Source organism: Ctenopharyngodon idella, chromosome 10 (genome assembly GCF_019924925.1).
Source record: "Ctenopharyngodon idella isolate HZGC_01 chromosome 10, HZGC01, whole genome shotgun sequence".
Lineage (NCBI taxonomy): Eukaryota > Metazoa > Chordata > Actinopteri > Cypriniformes > Xenocyprididae > Ctenopharyngodon > Ctenopharyngodon idella.
The window spans coordinates 9103643-9121474 of record NC_067229.1 but is presented as its reverse complement, the minus strand read 5'-3'; the positions used below and the strand labels follow the sequence as shown (position 1 = coordinate 9121474).

The 17832-nt window shown below is 34.2% G+C and overlaps 1 protein-coding gene and 1 long non-coding RNA gene across 11 annotated transcripts in view; one reads left to right on the top strand and one right to left on the bottom strand.

Annotated features, from left to right (window-relative positions):
* Positions 1–15935, bottom strand: part of cfh (complement factor H) — a 68705-nt gene extending 52770 nt beyond the window's left edge. For 2 of the 10 annotated variants that reach the window (XM_051908975.1, XM_051908973.1), the window contains exons 1-7: positions 7289–7502; positions 7038–7211; positions 6781–6957; positions 2000–2176; positions 845–1021; positions 602–772; positions 286–465 (exon numbers count right to left, since the gene is read on the bottom strand). In XM_051908975.1, coding sequence (XP_051764935.1) covers positions 286–465; positions 602–772; positions 845–1021; positions 2000–2176; positions 6781–6957; positions 7038–7146 — 991 coding nt within the window. In that variant the 5' untranslated portion in view covers positions 7147–7211; positions 7289–7502. Of the gene's footprint in view, positions 1–285; positions 466–601; positions 773–844; positions 1022–1999; positions 2177–6780; positions 6958–7037; positions 7212–7288; positions 7508–15787 lie in introns of those variants that run through there. The other 8 variants (XM_051908979.1, XM_051908977.1, XM_051908974.1 and 5 more) reach the window with 8 other exon arrangements.
* On the top strand, positions 2427–6451 carry LOC127520649 (uncharacterized). The gene is made up of 2 exons (XR_007932170.1): positions 2427–4188; positions 4302–6451. It is a non-coding gene; the product is annotated as an uncharacterized LOC127520649 (long non-coding RNA).
* Positions 15936–17832: the final 1897 nt, after the last annotated feature.

Here is a 17832-nt window from a genome sequence, read left to right as displayed (position 1 = left end):
TACCAGTGAAAACTGATAATGTTTAACATTACATTAACATACATAACAGATGGACTAAAAGTACCAAAACTCAAATTCTGATTTCACTGGGTCTTCAAAGCAAATTGATTTTGTAATTATTGTCATCACCACCACAAAACTATCTGGAGCCTTGATGTTATTCCTATTGATTGTCAAATATCAAATAATTTCTCTTCATTTTCACTTACAGAAATGTTTTTTTTTTCTCTCTCTTATCTGTAAGAAGTTTTAAAAGACAGTTATCAACACCAATCAAAATCTTACCTTTACATGTTGGCACTTCTTCCCAAGTTCCCCTGCGGCAGAAAACTGTGCTTTTCCCATTCATTAAGAATGAGCTTCGACATACGTATGTTACACTAGATCCATCTCCATAAAATTCTTCAGGTTTAGATGTTATGAGTGCATTTTCCACCTTTGGAGGAAAGCCACAATGCACATCCACTAAAAAAAAAAAAGAAATGTATGGAAATTCATGAACTCCAGTAAGACTGAGGTTAACATTATCAATAGATTCTATTGTCCACTATATGCTGTCGCTGCTCCTCACAAAAATATAATACGAGTTTGAGAAGCTCACCCTCACAAACTGGTGTCTCCCATGTACCACTGACACATTTTATGAAGCGTTGAGTTGGTATGAACCCTGGATCACATTCAAATGCTGTTGTTTCTCCATCATGGAAGATCTGTTTTGTTTTCTTTAGTTTTCCATGGTGAACACTGGGAAAAGCACCACACTCTTCCTCCCCTGTAAAGACAGACAATATTTCAGTAACCTATCATTCATCTAACACCTGAGACTGACAATAATTAAACTCACGGATGCACTGAGGTTCTTCAGACCAAGAGCCTTTGCTGCAGGTCACTGAATCCCACCAGTTCCCACTGAATGGTTTATAACCCGTGTCGCAGGTGTAAAAGATTTCTTCCTCCTTGGAGGAGTGTTTGTGTATCAATCCATTTTCCACAGATAGATCAGGGCACAATTTTTGCTTTGCTGTGAGGAAACAGTTTCAAAACTTCAAAATTCTGATTTCATGTTTTTGAGTTGTCATTATGCAAATGTATAATGATTTGATTGGATAAAGGCAAATTGTCAATTTCTGTCTGTATGACTGAGAGAAATTCAACGATAAAAAAGAAAACTTCCAACGCTGATTTATTCTGCTTGTCATTTCAAAACAATGTTTTTTACACTTTTTACAAGAACAATATAACCTGTCATGCTGTTCAGTTTCACTGTTTCACCATCAGCATATGAAGATTTTTAAACTGGTTCTATGTTTTCATATTTAATGTTTTATCAAAGACATTCTGAGAAGCACAAACAAACATTACACAAAGATGTAACTGTCATGTATATTAAATGCTGAAGTACATGAACAACTAGTCAACACTCTCTAAAGCTACAGTTTGGGAAGAGCATGTAATATAACATTTATGTTCAAATTATTAAAATCTAAATGAAAAAGACATTCAAATAAATAACAACAACAAAAAGCACTTGCCTTGACTTTGGGCAAAATTAAAGAAAAAACAACTAAAAGACAAAGCTGAGGAGTTTTACAGAAACTCTCATTTTGAGCTCAATTCTCAAGACCAAAGTCTGTCTCTGATACTCTCACATTACCATAATCATTTACCAAAGTCAAAAAGTTTTTTACATCAGACCGCTTTGTGCACAAGCAATATTTTCACTGCTCGCTCATGTTCTTCTTGAATCAAATCATAAACTATGATTATTTGGTGAATGAATCTGTCCCTTAAGGCTTTGGAAATGAGTGAGATTGAAGAAGATTCACAACACTTTCAAACTTTTAAACAAATATTTAAAATGCAGCGTCTTTATTTTGTTACATTTTATTTGGAGAATCAACAAATCAGAATTCAATAAAATCAAAATGGTCTATAATAAAAGTCAATAATAATAATAATAAATAAATAAATAAAATCAATAATAATAATAAAATCATACCAGTGCATTGCCGTATGCCTGTCCATTCAGTCTGGGAGTTACAGGTGATTTCTACAGGCTGCTCTGGTTCAAACCCAGGACGACATTTATATTGTATCCTTGAATAGATGTTGTAGTTTGGTCTCTGATGTCCCATGATCTCTGCATTTGGGATGTTTGGTGCTGTACACATTTTCCCTGTAAAACAAAAATATCAATCATTTTATTTGAATTCATATTATATGCACAAATTGTAAGATTTATTATCAGCACACAGTGGTTTTGGTGTCCATCCATCTCGTGTGCATGTGGCCTCTGCTGCCTTTGGTTCATACCCATCCAAGCAATAGCCAGTTTTTTTTTGCTCCCAATTTCATATCTCACCAGAAGTAAGAGTGTGGGTTATACACATGCTGGTCACGTGGAACTTCACATCTAATATCTGAAACTAGATTCACAATATTTTAATAACACAGTAAGTTCAGCTCCTAATGCAGAAGTGTTTCTCTACAATCTTACCCTCACAAACAGGAATGGCAGTTTCTTTCAGTTTTTCCGCTCCCTTTGGCCTAAAACACTGTGTTCGTGGTCATTCAGTTTGAAATGTTCACTGTAAACACGAGGCTTCTGAAAGATTAACCATCGTGCCGTTCTCTCCGTATTTACTTTTTTTGCAGCCTTTAGCCACTGCCTTCAACACACTAGATCCTTCACTGGAAACCTAAATTACCTCACTTCTGCTAAACATTTACACTTTGAATTCTTCCCAGGAACAATACAAGTTGACACCATTATGGCTAAAAGTTTGCTAAGGAGTATTTCTTACTAAAGCAAAGTGTTATTTGACTCTGACGGCAACATGCCCAGTGCATTATGGGTGTTGAAGTTTTCCTATTTGCCAAAAAGGAAGAAAACAGCCTTTTTTCTAGGTTTTCTCTAGTCAGATATCACTGATTTAATTTGTACAGGAGCTCTCATTTTGAACTCTCATTTCACAAATAATTTTAACTTTTGTTTTCTGTCTCTTTTTGTATGATGAGGGATCAAAAAGTTAATAATTTACTAAGTCAAAAAAAGGACTCTTTTATACCAGACCACTTTGTGTTGTGCAGAAAGATATATTGTTTAAAATACAAAATACAGTGATAACCTACTTTATCATGCAGTTCACTTTCAGTTTCATCATGAGTATTTTTCACAAATGGAAGTTTTGGGACCTGCTTTATAATATGTATAACATTTATGCTGCATTATCATAAATACGAGTTTCCTAGGTAAAAATTGCACATGAACGCCCTCCAATTTCGAAAGTTGAATGCAATGAGCTTGTAAACACAACTTCGGAAGTGGGTATTATCAAATTTCCGATAGCACGTGAAGGCAGCATTAAATTCAAGTCAATAAAATGTAACTGAAAAGGACATTAAGATGAACAACAATATTATCAAAAATAATAACTTGCCTTCACTTTGTGCACAACTAAAACAACCAAAAGACAAAGCCAAGAATGTTTACAGAAATTCTCATTTTGAGTTCACATCACAAGTAGCTTTTCTGTCATTTGGACAAACCAAAGGATATGTTACCTTAGACAAATCAAACTTCTTAAGTCACATTTATGTAACATATAAACATGAAGCAAAAAGAAAGTTCCAAAATATTTTATGTGTTCACTACTGTGCTTTACAGGGAAACCTGTTAGATATTTTTTTTCACTGACTAGTGTTATTTACATTTAAAGAAGAAAATTATTAGATGAATTAGATTAATCTGTCCCTTAGGACAGTGTAAAGAAAAAAACAAACTACAGAAATGAGTGAGATGAAAGACGTTTTAAAATATTCACATATTTCAATCTTTCAAACATTGCAAAATATATAAATCGGACTGCATTGAGGAAGACAAAAAGTTCGACCCTTAAAGTATCCGAACATGGTTAAAACTGAAAGACTAAAACTGTTGTTGTCTCCTAGATGACCTAGATCAGGGGTTCCCAAACACATTCCTGGAGCCTACTCAACACTGTACATTTTGCATGTATCCTTTGTCTCACACACCCATTTCAGGTCTTGGAGTCTCGACTAATGAGCTGATGATCTGAATCAGGTATGTTTGATTAAGGAAACATGGAAAACATGCAGTGTTGGGGAGGCTCCAGGAATGTGTTTGGGAACCCCTGATCTAGATGATCCTCCATATGTTTACCAAAAGTCCACACTGAAAAAAGAAAAAGTTTGCCTTTTTCAAACCGTAAATACTGGATGTCATTTACTGGATCTTACGGTGTGGACTTTTGGTAAGCATTGAAATGTTAAACTCAAAGGTCTTTAACTTTATACATAATGTTTGTCGTGGTAGCTGAGTTTTGGCACATTCAATGAACAGGGTCAACATTTTTGAAAATAGAGTTTTATATATTTGACTGACCTAGTTTTCCTGAGTTGTCTGATTTGTCATTATATTCACCTGTGTCTTGTTAATTAACTCTTTAATTCCTTTTGTTCATGTGTAGAGTGTAGAGGAGGGGGAAGAGGGGAAAGAACAACCAATAAAACACTCATTATACAGAATAATGATTATTAATATATGAGAACGGAGAAAAATGACAAACTCCCAAGCACAAGGGAGAAATGTGCATAAGGGCTAATAATACTTTGATAACGTTTTGTGACATTTGAATTCTCCGCTGTAATGCGATCTCATGCGAACATATTTTTCATTTGTGCTGGTAGATTACAGCAAAACAATCCACATGCACCCAAACTTCTGCTCTGGTCGCAGGAAAACGCTTTTTTGTGTTGTAGTACTGAGGAAACAAGCACCTACGACCCATGTCTCTGAATGACAACAGAGACAGAGGCAAGAGAAGTGATACTTCCTCATGCATAATACCGCAATTATAATCTTATATACTACAGCGCAGTGATTGGATTGAATGAGCTTTATGTTATGAATAAATGCAGAGAACTGCTCGAAACTGTTGACGTCGGCATGTTCGACCTGCCCATACTGGAGCCAATCAGCACTCCTGATCTTGCTGGTAGTACACGATGACGTCTGATTTTGTGACGTTGCTCCGACTTTGCTTTTTAAACTGGAAGACAGAAATCGCTCTGAAAAATGCAAAACTAACTAATTTCAACTTTTAAATAAAATTAATGAGTACCTTTAGTGTTTTCAATGATGTGCAGCCTATACATATCTGTTCACATCTCAAAAAATGTGTTCTGGGGTTTCATGACCCTTTAAGCCTTCAGTTCTCTCTTAGTGTTTATTGGTATATGTCAGTGGTGTAGTCTACGTGATACGCAGGTATACGCCGTATACCCACTAGGAATGTTCAAGGATTTCCGTATACCCACTTAAAAAAGCACGAGGATACCTAACCATCCAATAAATCACAATATGATTTGTGGTTTGTTGCTTTTGACATGAAACAAAGTCTCATATTTCTCAAAGTCTCAAGTTTCATATTTTGCCCATTTTACTTCGGAATAAAAAAAAAACATAAATACCGTTTTGGCGCTCTTTAATGTGATCGTGACAGATCGCAGCAGTTCAAGAGAAGCAGCAGCCTGACGCCGCACGTGAACTGATCCTCTCCTCCGCTTTAAGTTACCAGTTATAGCGCGAAATAAACATGAATGAACATCTCAAGGTATGATAAAAGATACACTACAACTTAACGAAATCCATATCATGTCTCGTATAATCGCTTAATCAGTGTTTCAACCGCGGAAAGACGTTAATAACAGCTTGTAAACAATGTCACGTAACGTCACATTTACCTCAGAACAAACATATTCAGTGACCATAAACTCGTTAGTCAGCTAGAAAAATGAACTCTAGAGAGGAGCATTTATCTAAATATATGCACCATGCAGCTTCTGATGCCCATGTGTGCATAAACACCACTGATCCTCACAAACTTCTCCAAAACACGCTTGTTCGGAGCATCAGTGTAAAACACTCACAGTACATTAATTTTGACAAATACGTGAATATATTTGTGTTCATGTAACACAATGTGTTTTTATTTTATTTTATTTAACATATTAATAATAAAATTAATAAATTATATTAATATATTTAAATTAATTTTAAGTTATTTCACGGCCCACCAGGTTGAGAACCACTGCTCTGAAGGTAGTTTGAGAAGTGCATATAATATAACATAGGTTATAGCCTATGTTCAACTCATTAAAATCTAAATGAAACAGACATTTAAATAAATAACAACAGCAATCACTTGCCTTGACATTGGCCACAGTTAAAGAAAAAAAAAAAAACTAAAACTAAACAAAAGACGAAGCCAAGGAGTTTTACAGGAACTCTCATTTTGAGCTCAATTTTCAAGTTACTTTTTTTTTTTTGGTCTGTCTCTGATACTCTTGCATGCTTGGTGATCAACAAGTTAATCATTTACCAAAGTCAAATAGTGTTTTTTTTTTTTTTTTTTTTTTTTTTTTTTTACACCAGACTGCTCTGTGCACAAGCAATATTTTCACTGCTCGCTCATGTTCTTCTTGAATCAAATCATAAACTATGATTATGTGGTGAATGAATCTGTCCCATAAGGCATTGGAAATGAGTGAGATTGAAGAAGATTCACAACACTTTAAAACTTTTAAACAAATATTTAAATTGCCTTTATAAAAGTCTTTATTTTGTTACATTTAATTTGGAGAATCATACAATGAGAATTCAGTAAAATCAAAATTATGATAATTTCTGTAACAATAAAAATAAAATAATAATAATAAAATCAATAATAATAATTGAAAATAATAATAAAATCATACCAGTGCATTGCCGTATGCCTGTCCATTCAGTCTGGGAGTTACAGGTGATTTCTACAGGCTGCTCTGGTTCAAACCCAGGATGACATTTATATTTTATCCTTGAATAGATGCTGTAGTTTGGTCTCTGATGTCCCACAATCTCTGCATTTGGGATGTTTGGTGCTGCACATATTTTCCCTGTAAAACAAAAATATCCATCATATTAATTTGAATTCATATTATATGCACAAATTGTAAGATTTAATATCAGCACATACCAGCACACAGTGGTTTTGGAGTCCATCCATCTCGTGTGCATGTGGCCTCTGCTTCTTCATAATAATACCCATCAAAGCAATAGTATCTTCTTCTTGCTCCCCATGTCATATCTCCTCTGAAGTAATATTCTGGGTTATACACATGCTGGTCACGTGGAACTTCACATCTAATATCTGAAACAAGATTCACATTATTTTAATAACACAGTAAGTTCAGCTCCTAATGCAGAAGTGTTTCTCTACAATCTTACCCTCACAAACAGGCTCATGATCCCACTCCCCGTTCTCTTGACATGTAAATGATCTGATGATTTCTTTTGTACCAAAGATCCAGTATCTTTCAGCGCAGGTGATCACCACACTTTCTCCAGCTCTGAAAAGAGTTTTTCCCTCTGGGTTGATCTTGTTTACTCCAAATCTTTTTGACTTAAGCTCACAAGTTACTTCTGTATAAGAAGCAAAAGAAAAATCTGTGAAAATGGATTTGAATGCTGTGTTTTTTCCTAAAGTGAATAGATAAAGTTCAATATAAATATGTAATGTGTTGATTAGAATGCACTTTTTATGTATTCTTACAATATTTCAGTTCATGAGTGACACCACTGATGTTTTTGCATTATAAATACAGTGATATTTTAATATAATTTCCTATGAGAATTGTTTATTGCACTGGGGATTCCCTCTCTAGGCTTGAACCTTTGTAAACATCTGTATTTTAATATGACATTTCTCTGGTATTCTTGCACAGGCTCAACAACAAAACCATTTGATATAACCTGGTGCTGTACATGTTATCTCTATGTGGAAAGTGAGAGAAACAAGAATAATTAAAGTGTTGCTTTGAATAAAGCACAGAAATCTGTGATCATTGGGTTAGGATACAGACAAAAAACAAATAAACAAACAAACAAACAAAAAAACAAAAGAATGAACCTTTGCTGTGTTCCCTGGGTTACTTTTTCTCTCTCTGCAAAAATCAAACAAGTTTTACTCTGTACAATCGCATTGATTTATATTTTTTCTCAAATGATTTGCAGAGGTGGAAAGTCCAGGGGTCAGAAAGTAAAAGTCCTGCCATATTTTTAATCCACCCACTGAAGCAGTGTTAAAGTTAATGAGAAATTAATTGAGTGATGATTGAGCATTATTGAAGACACCTGATGTTAACAAGCAGAATCACCAAAGGAGAAAAATCACAATTTTTAAGACACCATCACAGAGATCAGGGTTTACTTTAGTTGAGCTCTTGACCCTTGACTTTTTAATGTTAGAATTTGTTTGGCTTCTTGTTAGATTTACATTGTTGATCACAGCAGCACTGTGATTCTACAGCAAAAGATCAGCTTTTTCAAAATAATTGAAAAGATTTCTTAAAAGTTCTGATCAAAAAAAAAGAAAAACTTTTGTTTAGGCACACACAGACATCAAGAATCAGTGTATGAATCTCAACAACGATGACAAGCAAGATATTCTGATCAACAGATCAACTTTAAGCTATAGAAAACAAGCTACTAAAAAGTCACATAACAGCAAAAAATAAAATAGTGAGAATAAAGGAAATTACTAAGACAATTAAGCTCATAATTTATTCATGCAGCAATGCATGATGGGAGCCGTGGATGAATTTTGATTGGTGGCACCCAGAATGCACTGCAACATGCTTTTTGATGGTCACCATTGTTGAGATTCACAGGCTGATTCTTGATGTCTGTGTGTCTAAATAAAAGTGATTTTATTTTTTTTTTAAACAACTTTTGATAAAACCTTTGGATTATTTTGAAAAAAAAAAAAAGGATCTTCTGCTGTGGAATTGCAGTGCTGCTGTAATCAATAATGTAAATCTAATTCAGAGATTGGGCTCTAAATGAGTTCAGGTCAAATAATGATTATGTGAAAACATAACCAACACCACCTGATCATCTTTTCTTGTTTGGTTGTTATAACTCAGTTACAGCAGCCCAAACAAATTCTAACATTAAAAAGTCAAGGGTCAAGAGCTCAACTAAAGTAAACCCTGATCTCTGTGATGGTGTCTTAAAAATTGTGATTTTTCTCCTTTGGTGATTCTGCTTATCATCAGGTGTCTTCAATAATGCTCAATCATCACTCAATTAATTTCTCATTAACTTTAACACTGCTTCAGTGGGTGGAATAAAAATATGGCAGGACTTTTACTTTCTGACCCCTGGACTTTCCACTTCTGATGATTTGACACATTTCTCCAAACTAAGATCACTTCTCTCAAAACTATTAACAATTATCTGAATACTTTGTAATCATCCTAAACAGATTGTAAGTTTTATAAATTATAAATCATATGCATAATTTTCTCAAAACATTGTGTAAAAAAATTCAGAATCAGAAAGAGCTTTATTGCAAAATGCAGCTCTTTTTATTGATTTTACAAAAATCACAGACATATATGTAATTTTTTTAACTTTTTTAATTTTTTAATTTTTTAAAACTCTTTAATTTGTCATTTCTCAAATGCACATGGAATGATTTCAGTTGCCCCCAAATTGTTATCTTCTGGGTTAATAATAACAGAGCAGGGAAGAGGTGTTGGAGAAATGAAGGGTAAAGTGAATAAGAGGAAAAATTGTAAGAAGACTTCAGCAGAAAGGAAGGGGACAGAAGGATAGAAGAGAAGTGAAGAGATGCACTGTAAAAAAAAAAAGAAAAGAAAAAAAAAGAAAAAAAAAAAGAGCTGTAAAATAACGGTAATCTACTAGCAGCTGTGGTTGCCAGTAATGTACTGTTCATTTACAGCCCTTTACTGTAAATTTACAGCTCTCTTTTTTTACAGTATGTTACTGTAATATTACCATGGAAATGAACTCATCTAATTTGGGAAACCGATTGCTTCAAACAGTTTGAGTTTAAAAACTAGTATTTATACAGCATTAGTACTGTGAAGTAATTTCTTTTGAGTCAACTGAAAATGAATATTTATTAACTGCAAACACTTAATATATAACAGTGAAATAATTAAAAACATGACTTTAACTCAAATCTTTACAGTTTGTCTAAACTAGCAATGACACACATATATGTGTTAAAATATTTAGCAAACAGCTTATCACTGCATCAGAAACGACAAAGTTACTGCTTTTCAGTAAAGCAACATGCAGTATAACATCAGCTTTTATCAGCTCATCAGTGACTGAAGCACAGGCTCTACTCTCCAGCATAATGGTAACCTATGTCATCTTGTACAAAAACACAAAACACTTCAGTTCAATATTTACTCTCCTTATCAGGTATTGACTTCGCATAACTTTTTCTATTAACTTTTTAATATTTCAGTGAAATTAACTTGTTTTGTATAGTAAATCTGACTGTTATGTTTGACAGAATATTACTGTTTTTTTCCCCTTCATTTTATGGTAATCTACTGTCAGCAGGGTTGGCAGTAAATTGCTGTATTTTTACAGTATGTTGCTGTAAATTAATTTACAGTTGATTACTGTTAAATTACGTTTCACTCTGTTTTTTTCATCTTACAGCTTTAACCCTTTTACCCCACAGCAAAATCTTCAGTTTTAAATAAACACTTGTACTATGTGTCCACACTACAGAGTATTAGAGTAACACTGAAGCAGTGTTGAACTTAATGAGATAATTAAGTGATTAATTAAGTGATAATTAGGAATTAGTGATGAACACCTGCTGTTAACAAACAGACTCACTGAAGGAAAAGAAACAACAAGAACAGAAAAGAGACGAGCAGAAACACAATAACTGCAACAGACTTCCAGCCACAGCCTTAGATGAAATCACCTGAAGATAAAAGACATTAAATCTCTCAAGACCTCAGCAGAGGATAATTAAACAACAAAAAGAGTATTACCATCTTCACTTATTACTAACCAGATTGACTTTATTTCTTTTAGACGTCTACAGAAGTGTCGAAATTACGAAATACAAGTTTTTTACATTGTAGGAAACAAAACCAAAGTGTTTCTATGGCATTCCACTTCTATGAGTATTGTACTATACAATAGCCCTAATCGCACGGATTAGTATTATAAGGGGAGCCTCGTGTCCAAATTTTGTGTGGCACATTCACACGGGTCAAGCGAAGCCTGTGATTTTTCTTGAAAAATGTGTCATTTACATTTCATCAGGTTAAAATCGAATAGCTCAAGCTTTACACTTGATTTATTTGTAACACATTAACCTTGAATTATGCTGTGAACCCCCTCACTTGCACTATTTTTAATAAGCTATTGCTTGGAAATGTCTTGCCGTTATAGGTCTAGCTGTAAGATATATCATAAACATGTCATCCATCTTTATCAAATGGTTCTTTTTGTTTTCGTTCTTTTGATGGTTTTCAGCTTTCTCTTTTTGCAAACTGTATACACTAAAAGGAAATGTGTAAAAAAATGAAATATATTATGTGTAACACTCTAGTCTACACATTTTGTGTCAATATTGCATAAAAATGTGTTTGAAGAATTCAATTGTTTTACACATATTATGTGTAGTTTTAAAATTAACACAACCTGTGAATTTGTTCACAGCATCAACACAATCTGTGCAGCCAAGAACAGCTGTAACGTGTTAATATTACACATTTACACAACTTTGTGTTCATTTCAGAGGTGAAGACCAGACCTCCAAAACCAAGACCATTCAAGACCAGATGCTAGTTGAACAAACTCTGAGTTTCAGAGTAGGTTTGGAGTTGACAAATCCAGATAAATCCAACCTGGTTTAGACCAGGATCAACTGTTGCACAATGCTCGGTATAAACTTTCTCTGTGAACTCAGGTTTAATCCAGAGTTTGCAAAACGTGTGCACCTGAAAGTGTGACACGTGCAGCAAACAGCCAATCACACAGAACAAGGAGAACGTCAGTTTGATTCACTTCTCGCGAGAGAGCTGCGCAATTCATGTCTCTTCCGAAGATTAAGAGATTGTTATGAAAAATATGAAATTAAACGCATTTACAAAGCAGGAATAAACACTGATGCAGTGAAAGTTTGAGTAGGCAGCTGAAAAAATATCGGACTATAGCGATGCATGTGAATCAAACAAATAGACCAAATAATTAATATAGTTTCACAAAGAGCTCAAAAGAATACATGTAATCTTAATCTGTTTAAAAGCTTTATATATTGTGCATGTATTATATTTATTTTAATTTAAAAGCAAAGTTTAATATTGTCAATTAATATAACAGGCCTAATTATATGAATATGTCATGAATTATTCATAATTTTAATTTATTTAATATAAATATAATGAATAATTAACAGCAAAAGTTGAGCAATTTTTGTTTTCACTATAAACTGATTTAATTTGGAGCGAGAGATACAGGGGGAGTGGCTTTATTGCATCAGATACATGTCACTTTACTCACAGCTGATTGATCGAGTTTGGGTTTATGATCTAACCCAGAATAAAACCTGCTCTGTAGCAGGTTATCCGTGTAGCGCAAGTTACCATAGCAATGAACCCCGCTAAAAACCAATCCACCTTCATAAGCCCGAAAAACCAGAGTTTGCTCAAACTAATCTTGAACTTACCTGGGTAGCAACTCAAAACCAGCTTAGTGCAACTGGCCACAGAGGTGTGGTCGAGACCAGACCTTCCAAGACCAAAACAAGACCAATCAAGATAATTCATTAATCGTGTGACTATTGAACATTAACGATGAGCACCTGATGTCAATAAGCAGAATCACCAAAGGAGAAAATCACAATTTTTAAGTCACCATCACAGAGATCAGGGTTTGCTTTAGTTGGGCTCTTGACTCTTGACTTTTTAATATTTGATTTTGTTTGGCTGTTGTAACTAAGTCATAACAGCCAAATAAACAAAGAGAAAAGATGATCAGGTGTTGGTTATGTTTTCACATAATCATGATTTGACCTGAATCATTGAACTCATTTAGAGCCCAGTCTCTGAGTTAGTTTTACATTATTGATTACAGCAGCACTGTGATTCAACAGTAGATGATCAGCTTTATCAATATAATCTGAAGGATTTCTCAAAAGCTGTTCTGAGCAAAAACTAAAAAAAAAAATCTTTGTTTTAGGCACACACAGACATCAAGAATCAGCCTGTGAATCTCAACAACGGTGACAAGCAACTTATTCTGATAAACAGATCAACTCTGAACATTAAAAAAACAAGCTACTAAAAAGTCACATAAACAGAACAAAATAAAATATGAGAATAAAGGAAATTACTAAGACAATTCAGCTCATAATTTATTCATGCTGCAATGCATGATGGGAGCTGTGGATGAATTTTGATTGGTGGCACCCAGAATGCACTGCAACATGCTTTATTATTCTCACCATTGTTGAGATTCACAGGCTGATTCTTGATGTCTGTGTGTGCCTAAGAGTTTTTTTTTTTTTTTTATATGTTTATAAATCAGAACAAATTTTGAGAAATCCATTGGATTATATTGAAAAAGCTGATCTTCTGCTGTATAACCAATACCACCTGGCCATCTTTTCCCTTTGTTTGTCTGGCTGTTATAACTCAGTTAAAACAGTCCAAACAACATTTTATATTAAAAAGTCAAGGGTCAAGATCTCAACTAAAGCAAACACTGATATCCATGATGGTGACTTAAAATTGTGATTTTCTTCATCGGATCACCTTCCTGACACATTTACTGTGTTAAAATCATCACACAAAGAATGTGTCAAAATTAACACAATGAGTGTTGTCGATAAAATCACACACTGATGTGTAAGAATTTAGCCAGTTTGAGTCAGTTTTTAACAAATGCTTTTTGACACATTCTGAATGTCTGTGTTTGACACAGTGAATGTGTAAACATTAACACAAGTGTTGTCCCAAAACACAAGCATTGATGTGTAAGACTTTTTTTCTTTTCTTTTTTTTGACTGGACTTGACAAAGAGATCATTGCAAATTTGGTCTTCATGTTCAGAAGTAGCAGCAGTTTTATTTTGTTGTTGTTTTCCTCTTTCCTTCAATGATTCTGCTTGTTAACAGCAGGTGTTCATCACTAGTGCTTGATTAATGACTTAATTATCTCATTAACTTCCCTCTTGAATGGTCTTGGACTTGGAGGGTCTGGTCTTGACTACACCTCTGGTTAACCTTCCTGACACATTCACTGTGTTAAAATCATTGACTCAATGAATGTGTCAGAATTAACACAACAAGCATTGTCCCTAAACTCACCCATTGATGTGTAAGAATTTAACACAGTTTGAGTCAGTTTTAACACATCCTTTCTAAGAGTGTAGTTGTATGGTGTGTAGCAATATGATCCAGCACCCAAAATACTATCAAAACAATGCAGCCCCCATTCTTTGTGAAAGACGGATAAAAAGGCGCAAAGGAAACAAAAACCTTGAAAAAATGATATACAACCCCGCCAAATCCTGTCCAAATCACAGAGATGCCAATTCGCAAGGGACTAATATTATCACAGGACCTTGGTATTCGGCAAAATGTGGTAAGTCATTTGCGGGGGAGTTTTTACTTTACAAATTACAGACATGGCCAATTTGCACTGGATTACGATCACAGACAAACTCCGCAGTTACTACAAATGACTAGAGGTCACCAGGTAATACTAATCCTGTGTGAATAGGGCTTATGATTGCTGATAGTGTGCATTGGTAGTTTTGCCTTAGAGTGGCAAGTTTTGAAATGTCCAAACATTTCTCAGAATTTAAGTTCAGGAACAATGAGAATGACCAAATTTGTTTTCAATGGAATAAGAGCATGTCATTGTTAAACAATACCACCAACCACAATGGAAGAGGCCATAAAAATAATGTAAATTAGAAGCGTGTTCAATAAAGTTAAAATCAAATCAAAGCATGCATGTGTATGTTAGTTTTAGGGTTGTGAAAAAACATAACAAAACTCCTCACTGAAGGATTGAAAATTCTATTGTACTATGTCTACTCTTTAAACAGCATTATAGTAGAAATGGAACATGGCAACAGCTTTCTTATCTGTATGCAACAGTGTTTTGCTTCAGGGGGTTGGGGAGAACTGACAAAATGGCGGTTTCTTTCAGCTTTCCCCCTCCGTTTAGCCTAAAACACTGTGTTCATGGTAATTCAGTTTGAAATGTTCACTGTAAACACAAGGCTTCGGAAAGATTTACCATGTTGCCTTTCTCTCCGTATTTAGATTTAATTGCAGCCTTTAGTCACTGCCTTCAACGCACTAGATCCTTCACTGGAAATCTAAATTAACTCACTCCCCCTAAACTTTGAATTCTTCCCAGGAACAATACAAGTTGACACCATTATGGCTAAAAATTGCTAAGGAGTATTTCCTACTAAATCAAAGTGTTATTTGACTCTGACGGCAACATGCCCAGTGCATTATGGGTGTTGAAGTTTTCCTATTTGCCAAATAGGAAGAAAACAGCCTTTTTTCTAGGTTTTCTCTAGTCAGGTATCACTGATTTCAAATTTTTCCTTCCTTTCTACTGAATAGGCAGCCAAGTTTTATTGAAAGCCCATTTTGTCAGTGGTGAAGTACCCCTTTAATCTATATATTCCAGCAAAACCTGCTACGCAGTTCACTTTCACTGTTTCACCATCATTGTATGAATCTTTCCAAACTGTTTCTCTGTTTTCATATGTAATATCCTCTCAACGACAATTTGAGAAGCACAAACAAATGTTACACAAAGATGTAATAGTCAACACTCTTTAAAACCATTTAAGGTAAGTGTTGGGTGTGATTATAATATGTATAACATTCTACATATTAAAAATGAATAAACTCACCTTGACCTCGCACAACAGTAAGAGAAAATAGAAAACAGGAAAAGCTGATGATTTGTACAGGAACTCTCATTTTGAACTCTCATTTGACAAATGACTGTAACTTTTGATTTCTGTCTCTTTTTGTATGATGAGGGATCAAAAAGTTAATAATTTACTAAGTCAAAAGGAGGACTCTTTTAAACCAGACCACCTTATGGTCGTGCAGAAGGACATTTTGTTTAAAAGAAAAGTTTTAGAACCAAAAGACAAAGCCAAGAATGTTTACAGAAAGTAGCTTTTCTGACAAAACAAAGGACAAGATGACAAACTTCTTAAATCACATTTATGTAACCAGGAAGCAAAAAGAAAGTTCCAAAATATTTTATGTTGTTCACTATTGTGCTTTACAGGTAAACCTGTATTTTTTTTTTTTTTTCACTGACTTACATTTAAAGAAAAAAATTATTAGATTAATTAATCTAAATGTAAAGAAAGAAAAGAAAAGAAAAAAAAAAGGAAAAAAAAAAAACTACAGAAATGAGTGAGATGAAAGAAGTTTCAAAATATTCACATGTCAATCTTTCAAACATTGCAAAATATATAACTCCCACTGCATTGAGGTAGACAAAGAGTTCGACCCTTAAAGTATCCGAACATGGTTAAAACTGAAAGACTAAAACTGTTGTTGTCTCCTAGATGACCTAGATGATCCTCCTTATCTCACACTGAAAAAAGAAAACGTTTGCTTTTTTAAACCGTAAATACTGGAAGTCATTTACTGGATCTTACACTGTGGACTTTTGGTAAACATTGAAATGTTAAACTCAAAGGTCTTTAACTTTATAGGTAAATGTTTGTCATGTGGTAGCTGAGTTTTGGCACATTCAATGAATAGGGTCAACATTTTTAAAAATAGATTATAGAATTTTTATAGAATTTAGTAGATTTTTATATATATATATATGTATATACACATTTAACCTAAATGTAAAACTAAATATTATATGAGCCATTTTATTTTCTGTTAATTTTCAATTAGGTTTACAATTTTAGCAATGCTGTTTCCAAAATTTGTAAAATAAATAAATAAATAAAAACCTTGATTTGTGTGATTTCATTATTTATTAATAAAATAAAATAAAATAAAATAAAATAAAAAATCCAGAATGAGCAACAGGTTGTAACATGTATGAAATTTTCTGTGTGTTTTTGGATTTTGTCTTCTGTGATAATTTGCCCCATAGTCTGACCTAGGCCACATCCACATGAAGCCAGAGCTTTCCCTATCCCTATCTGCGTCGCCTTAAGAAATATTTATGTACACACAAAACCACTGAAACCGACTCAAAACGATGTAGTATACATACATAACTCATTTTTTTTGGTTTGGGTGAAGTCGTGGAGATGGCGGGAACATTGTCTTTCAATCAACATGAGCTGTTAATCAAACAGTGCTAAAAAATTCCCGTTTTATTCAACAAATCTCTTAGGGTAAGTTTACATGACAACGATGTACTAAAAATGTAATTTTTAGTAAAATGTTTTTTCTTTGTACAAATGACAATGTTTTCAAAACTATCCCCATTCACATGGATCCACAAAAATTACTAAAAACGCTGTATTATGCATGCCGGACAAGTTGTTGCAGTTTACACGGAGATAAAAAACGGTATCGTTTTCAGAAACTTGCACTTTGAAAAGTTTTCAAAAGTTTTAGTTTTCAGGCCACCAAAACTCTGTTGTCGTGTAAATGAACAGACCAGCAAACCCAGGGGCGAGTGCATTTGCTATTTAACCCCTTAACTGTCACGGTCCCACTGGCCGGACGCCTCCCAACCAGCACGCCCATGTAGGCCCCACATGGTTTCGCCCAGAACACTCCTCAGTGTGAACACTACAGGGTGTTAAATGTTACACTGAATCAGTGTTGGAGTTAATGAGATAATTAGGTGATAACGAGCAGAATCACAGAAGGACAGAAGAACAACAAGATCTTTGACTTCAGCCACAGCCTTAGATGAAAGGAGATAAAAGACATTAAATCTCTCAAGATCTGATCAAACAAC